Below are 7,360 nucleotides of genomic sequence, written 5' to 3' on the forward strand. Positions count from 1 at the left end.
AAAAAAATGAAAAGATGAGTTGAAGCAAAAGGAAAGGAAGGGAGATAAAAAGGATGAAAGATACATAAGTAAACAAAGGACAAAAGGTCCCTATAGACTAAAAAGCTTGACAGTGACCTCCTTTTGCTCCATTTGCTAAGTGGGCACGGCATCTGTCACGCTCTAACTCAACCACCGTGAAAGACAAGCACTCACAAAATCAAATCAAATTTCAAAGGGACATAAATATAAAATAAAGCCCATGGAATTGGAACAGGGAGTGAGTTTATTATCTCATCCGATCCGAAAGTAGAGAGTATCTATGCCCACCATCTGTTTGATCAATGGTTAAAGAGAAGAAGGGTCCCACACCAACCAAAATCCACCCCACCATAATATCTGGTTAAAATAAAATAAAATAAAATAAAAATAAAAATAAAAATCATGATCGTCATCCCCAGCAAAACCACCACCACCACCCGAACCAACAAACAACTTCAGACTCTCTTTCTCACCCTACTCCAATATATTATTCTAGAGCCTGAACAAGTAAAACCCCAAACCCTCTCTCTAACCCTTTTATTTTTTATTTTTATCGTCATCACTCTGCAAAACTCCAAACCCCAAATATCTGCTCTGCTACGCAGATAACGTTAACATATTTTTTATTTGCCGTTATCATATATAATAATAATAAATAATAATAATAATAATACTAATAATATCATCGGGATTACATATCTATATATCTCTATATTTAATATATGCTCGCCGGCGATGCCAACGCCGGTCAGCGCAGCGAGGCAATGCTTGACGGATGAGGCAGCGCGTGTGCTGGACGACGCGGTGGGAGTGGCGCGCCGCCGCAGCCACGCACAGACCACCTCGCTCCACGCAGTGTCGGCCTTGCTGGCGCTGCCGTCTTCCGCCTTGCGCGACGCGTGCGGGCGGGCCCGCACTAGCAGCAGCAGCTTCTTCTCCTCCTCCTCCACGTCATCGCCGCGGATGCAGTTCCGAGCGCTGGGCCTCTCGGTGGGGGTCTCACTGGACAGGCTTCCGTCGTCGAAGGGCGGCGCCGAGGAGGAGCCTCCGGTGTCGAACTCACTCATGGCCGCCATCAGACGCTCCCAGGCAAACCAGCGCCGCCACCCCGATAGCTTCCACTTGTTCCAACAGATTCAGCATAACCAGAATCAGAACCAGCAAGTTAACGGAACGACGTCGTTCTTGAAGGTGGAGCTAAAGCACTTCGTCTTGTCAATTCTCGATGACCCGATTGTGAGCCGGGTCTTCGCCGAAGCCGGGTTTCGGAGCTGTGACGTCAAGGTCGCGTTGCTTCAACCCCCTTTACCACAGGCTCAGCCTTCTTCTCGATTCTTCTCCTCGCGAACCCGGTCCCCGCCGGTTTTCCTTTGCAATCTTGAACCGGGTGGACCGGGTTTCAATTTGGGCGTGGAAGAGAATTCTCGGAGAATCGCAGAGGTTATAACAAGGAAGAGCAAGAGGAACCCGTTGTTGATGGGTGTTTACGCGAAAGGTGCTCTCAGGAGTTTCACGGAGTTGTTGCAAAAGTGTCGTGGTGGTGCGTTCTTGTTCCCTCCTGAGATGGCTGGGTTGAGCCTTGTCTCCTTGGAGAAGGAGATTGCTGAGTTTGTGGGCCATGGTGGGAGTGAAGAGAACATGGGTTTGAGGTTTCAGGAGTTGGGTCGTGAGGTAGAGCAATGCTCGGGTCCTGGTGTTGCTGTTAGCTTCGGACAGGTTGAGGTTTTCGTTGGGGATGCTGTGAATGCCGATGCTGTAAGGTTTGTTGTGTCGCGGTTGACGAGGTTGTTGGAGATCCATGGTGGGAAGGTTTGGTTGGTTGGAGTGGCAGAAACTTCTGATGCCTATTCTAAGTTCTTAGTTTTGTTCCCGAACGTTGAAAACGATTGGGATTTGCATCTGCTGACTGTGACATCTGCCACTCCTTCATTGGAAGGACTCTACTCCAAATCCAGGTGGGTATTTTTCTTTTTTGTTCCTCTTCTTTGCCTGTCTGTCTTTTTATTCTATTGGTTGGAATTTGTACTTGTCCTGATTTTGGATGAAGTGAACAGATATATGTACTGTGCTGTGCTCTTATCACAGTCATGTAAAAGGCAATCTCTGTTTAGAATTGTGACATAGGATTCACTGGCATGGAACTAAGGCCATAGGCCAATATGAATAAAGTAAATGTAAATCTGATTGTCACTCGCCTGTGTTGTGTGATTTTGAAACAAATGTTATGGGTTTTTGCTTATATTTTTGGTTGCTCTCTTCGTCTTCCTTGTTCTTCTTTACTCTGTTAACTCTTAGAAGGGCTGTTTGGTTTCAGGGAAATTTTTTCTGAATATGTTTTACATTCAACTCTAATCTACCTATTATGCCTACTTGTTTTTGTAAATTTAGAAGAAACTGTAATATAGTTCATGATTCAATTTTTTTTTTTTAATATAGGGAAATGATTCACACGCAAACTGTATTGGACTACTTACTGGGTACATGTAAATCTGAAATGGTTCTACTATGAAAGATATAAAATTTGAGTTTTCATTACTGTGATGTAATCTTATACCCTTTCTTCTTATGTATTGTCAGATGCTATATTTTATTAAAGGACGGATGGTTAAAAACCCAAGTATACTTTTATCTGACCGCTTTTATGAGCCCATCAAATTCAGTAGTCTGTTGTTATGTAAATATATATTGGCCATAATATATTTCATTTATGTAGATGATGCTTTGAAGTCTCTCCTATCGTGTACACTTTAGCTTCTGACTGTTTTGTGCCAATTGGATCTCACAGTTCCCTGCTCATGATAAACTTACAGCTTGATGGGGTCCTTTGTTCCGTTTGGTGGCTTCTTTCCTACACCTTCTGAAATAAAAAATCCCGCAAGCTGTGCAAATGCAACTTTTACTCGTTGTGGCAAATGCAATGAAAAATATGAACAAGAAGTTGCTGATATTCAGAAGGTAGGTCCTGCTACTCTGGCATCTAGTTACTCAACAAGCTTGCCTTGGTTACAAAAGGTAGTTAATGTGAACACACATAGAGGATTGGATGTGGCAAAGGTTTGTTATGATCACCAAATATTATATCTTCTTGTCCAATTCGTACTGAAACATTCACATTCACACACATACATTCGACATGATCGGGGCAATTGCTGTAATGATCCACGTAAATAATTTAGAGGTACCCAATAATAATACTTACTTGCCTACACTGGTAAAAAAGAAAACATTTTCAATTACAAAAAAAAAAAAAAGTATATTTGCCTCTCTATTGCTTTGGTCTTATCATATATATCTGCAATGGTTGAAAGGACTTCTTTGCTATTAGGGTTGGGACACAAGAAAATCTTACTTTTTCTTTATATGATAACTCATTGAACATCTGCAAAAATTATTCTAGAATATTATCAATATAATGATAATGTGAATTATAAAATTATATTTTCTCATGAAGAACTGTAAGTTTTCTTTTCATTGGTTCAATTTATGCCTGTATATATTTAAGAATGAACTCCATAATCCAGTGCAGAATAATGAAGAAAATACAAGTTTGAATGATAAGATCTTGGGATTTCAAAAGAAATGGAGTGATATTTGTCAACGTCTTCATCACGCCAGATCACTACCTGAATTTGATATTTCTCAAACAAGGTTTCAAGCTCCACCACTTGAGGTTTTACGGTTTGGTTCAGGTTTTAAGGAAAGCAGCAGTAAAGATCCATCACGTTATGAACTCCAATATTCTAGTCAAATTTCCTGCATGCCTAAAGAGTTGCCTGGTATTTTTCCATTGAAACAGGTATCACCTGTTCCAGTACCTTCTGATACAATCAGTGTCAACACTGGAACGGATTATGTACCACAAGTTTCAAAGTCTCAGCAAATTGAATTGCAGACCCCTTGGGTTGCCCCTTCCACTATGGCCAATATGAGTGTGCTTGACCAAAGATCATCTTCATCCCTTACTCCTGTTACCACAGATTTAGGATTGGGAACGTTATATACATCAGCTGCCCAGGAGCCAGATACCCCAAATCTACGAGATCAAAAAAAGCATCTTCAGCACTTGTCAGACTCCGTCTCAAATGATTGTGATACTATGAATGAAAATACTTCACCCCAAATTGCTAGATCTTCCTGGTCTGGTCCTTATTTGGGAAACTTTGATTCAGTAGATTTCAAAGCTCTTAATCAACTTCTCTCTGAAAAGGTTAGCTGGCAGGATGAGGCCATATGTGCTATCAATCAAACTCTCTACCTTTGTAGATCTGGTGCAGGAAAACGCAGAGGCTCACATGTTAGAGCAGACATATGGTTTGCTTTCCTTGGACCAGATAGACTTGGAAAAAAGAAAATTGCTTCAGCTCTTGCAGAGATTATATTTGGAAACAAAGACAGCCTAATCTCTGTCGACCTGAGCTCCCAGGACAGGTCTTACCCATTGAACTCCATTTTTGAATGCCAAAAGTCATACTGCTATGATGTGCTTAGGAGGAAGACAGTTGTTGACTATATTGCTGGGGAGTTGAGTAAAAAACCCCATTCGGTTATCTTTCTTGAAAATGTAGATAAAGCTGATTTTCTGGTGCAGACTAGTTTGTTGCAAGCCATTAGAACAGGTAAATTTCCAGACTCTCATGGAAGGGAAATTAGCACCAATAACGCAATCTTTCTTGCAACCTCAACTGTCTGTAAAGGTAATGGTTCTTTTGTTTCTGAGGAGTCTAAAATGTTTTCTGAGGAAAGAATCCTTGAAGCCAAAAGATATCAAATGCAAATAGTACTTGGACATACATCTGAGGATGCCAAAAGATGGGGTAGCACAAATGTCAAGGTTGTACCGAGAAAATTGTTCTCCAAACCATCAATTCTGAATAAAAGAAAGCAGGCTGATAGTAGTGACTCCAAAGAGGGAGCAACAACATTCAAGATGCAGAAACAGTTCAGGGAGGCATCAAGATCCTATCTAGATCTGAATATACCTGTAGAGGAGGGTGAAGAGGGCATCAATGACAATGAGCATGAAAGTGAATCCCTAGTGGAAAACTCAGACGCCTGGTTAAATGATTTCTGTAATCAAGTTGATGAAAAGGTGGTTTTTAAGCCATTCAATTTTGATGTTCTTGCTGAGCAAGTATTAAAAAGCGTTAGCATACAATTTCAAAGGACATTTGGTTCAGAATTTCAGCTGGAAATTGATTATGAGGTAATGGTACAGATACTTGCAGCTGCTTGGTTATCAGACAAGAAAAATGCAGTGGAGGATTGGGTAAAACGTGTTCTTGGCAGAGGCTTCGTTGAAGCTCTGCAGAAATACCACATTTCAGCTCAGTATGTGGTGAAACTGGTTAACTGTGAATCTATTTTTGTGGAAGAGCAAGCTCCGGGAGTATGCCTTCCAGCTAGAATTAACCTGAATTAAATTTTTGCTCACTATGTATTTTATTGTAATTACATGTAAAATGTAGCTTTTAGGACATAGCATTTGGTAGTTGGTAGCAGTGTTCAGCTAATTAACGTAACAATTTTTGTTGCGGCAATCGTTGTGTTGTAATTTCTATGGTGTAATTTTCTCTAGTATACTTATTTAATACATCTTTTTTCTTTCTTTATCCAGAATCGGAGTCCAATAATATTAGTTTGGGAGTGTTTATCACATAATATGATACTTGTTCTACTCTTGCACTTTTAAATTTATATTTTTCTATCAAACTCTAGCAGTTGTAGTTGCATTACCGTTATGTGTAGAATAATGTCAGTTGGTGCCATTCACGTCTTGCATTGAAAATAGTGCTGCTATTCACCCCATTCTTCTATTTGGATAGGGATTTTGCAGAATTTGCAGCAGCAAATCAAGTGGTTTTGTAGAAAACCCTAGAAAACAAAATTTAAGCTTTAAAAGAGCAATTTTAGAAGTTCTAGATTCCTAGAAACAAGAATGTCCCTCTTCGGCTAATCAAGGGTGGAGGATGAAATTGCACCTAAATGCCTCTATTTTATATTTCGTTATGGCTCATTCCTTATGATACGAGATTTATTGACCTCGTTAAAAATGTCCCAAGCTTCTTGTCCAAAGGGCATGCCCGAACATTTTCAGTATAGAAGAAGGGAAAGTAAATATAATGTTGAAGGAAATAATAAATTGTATCATATCACCTCTTTATAATTATATATTTTGAGGAATATATAATTATAATATTAAAAAAAATCCTCTCTTTTCTCGAACTTTTTTAAAAAATTTGTCAGGTGACGTGAAAAGCGAGAATTTTTTTTTAATATTATAACTATATATTTTTCGGAATACATAATTATAAAAAAGTTACATGATACAACTTATTTCCTGCAACATATATCCATAAAAGAAAAGTGTAATGCCATTTGATTACTTTTTATTAAAAAAAAAATTAACTCTATGAAAAGTTTGAACCTTATAACCAAAATAAAATGTCACATACTCTTCCTTATTTGGACAAGTCTGAACTAAAGGATGTTTCAAAAATAACGTTAATACTTCAAATGAGCATCGCATTCAAAAGATATGAGGGAAAACTTTATTTTTATGTAATTTTATGATTTATCATTTGATTCCTTGTGGTTTTAAACTTTTCATTTAGACCCATTATGATTAAATAATTTATTATTTAATCACTTGTGATTTCAAATTTTCACTTACATTTATTGTGGTTACAAAATATATCACTTAGATTCATTGTGGTCTTATATATACATAAATTTTTTATTTTTCTCAATTTTTATCTTATATTATTATCATATTATAATTTAAAATTAATTTTAATTAATAACAATCTCAATTATATCCTTATAATTTTATACATATATTTTTTTTCCCTCTTTTTTATTTTATATCCTCATCTAATGCATTTAAAAATAAAAATAAAAATAATTTTTTAAAAATAGATTTATTTTTATTATGAAAATAAATTTAAATCAAATATTATTTTATTTTATCTATTTTTATCCGATATCATTATAAAATATCTAAAGAAAGTAAATATCTTATTTTGATGACACATATTTAATTTATCTTAAATAATTTTTTAAAATTTTTAAATATATTTTAAAATAAAAAAGTAAGCTAATTTATAAATTAATTTCAAAATAAATAACTTGAAATATTTTTTAATTTAATATTTAATTATTAATTTTATTTGATAATATCATAATTATATAAAATAAAATTTAGAAAAAGAAAATATTTTTATATTTATAAGACCACAATGGGTGTAAGTGATTTATTTTGCAACCACAATGAGTATAAGTAAATATTTGAAACCACCGAGATTAAATGATAAATTAATTAACTAAAATAGTTCTAAAGGAA

At 36.5% G+C, this 7,360-nt stretch overlaps 1 protein-coding gene across 2 annotated transcripts; it reads left to right on the forward strand.

Moving 5' to 3' along the window:
- The first annotated feature begins 259 nt into the window (after positions 1–259).
- LOC133292741 (protein SMAX1-LIKE 6-like) lies at positions 260–5,636 on the forward strand. Of its 2 annotated transcripts, none has more exons than XM_061491185.1 (3): positions 260–1,976; positions 2,832–3,075; positions 3,548–5,636. In XM_061491185.1, exons 1-3 carry the CDS (start codon positions 757–759, stop codon positions 5,438–5,440), a joined length of 3,357 nt encoding a protein of 1,118 aa, XP_061347169.1. In that variant the 5' UTR covers positions 260–756; the 3' UTR covers positions 5,441–5,636. The 2 variants fall into 2 exon arrangements, with proteins under 2 accessions (XP_061347169.1, XP_061347170.1); XM_061491186.1 differs by having other exon boundaries at positions 2,832–2,976.
- Positions 5,637–7,360: the final 1,724 nt, after the last annotated feature.

The sequence above is a fragment of the Gastrolobium bilobum genome, unplaced genomic scaffold, assembly GCF_033153095.1.
Source record: "Gastrolobium bilobum isolate Gb01-03AN ecotype WA unplaced genomic scaffold, APGP_CSIRO_Gbil_v1 utg6105, whole genome shotgun sequence".
Classification (NCBI taxonomy): domain Eukaryota; kingdom Viridiplantae; phylum Streptophyta; class Magnoliopsida; order Fabales; family Fabaceae; genus Gastrolobium; species Gastrolobium bilobum.

Coding starts and splice junctions, on each gene's coding strand:
- LOC133292741 (XM_061491185.1), top strand. CDS start 757: ATGCCAACGCCGGTCAGCGCAGCGAGGCAATGCTTGACGGATGAGGCA. Junction 1,977..2,831: donor GGACTCTACTCCAAATCCAG/GTGGGTATTTTT, acceptor ATAAACTTACAG/CTTGATGGGGTCCTTTGTTC. Junction 3,076..3,547: donor GAGGATTGGATGTGGCAAAG/GTTTGTTATGAT, acceptor AATCCAGTGCAG/AATAATGAAGAAAATACAAG.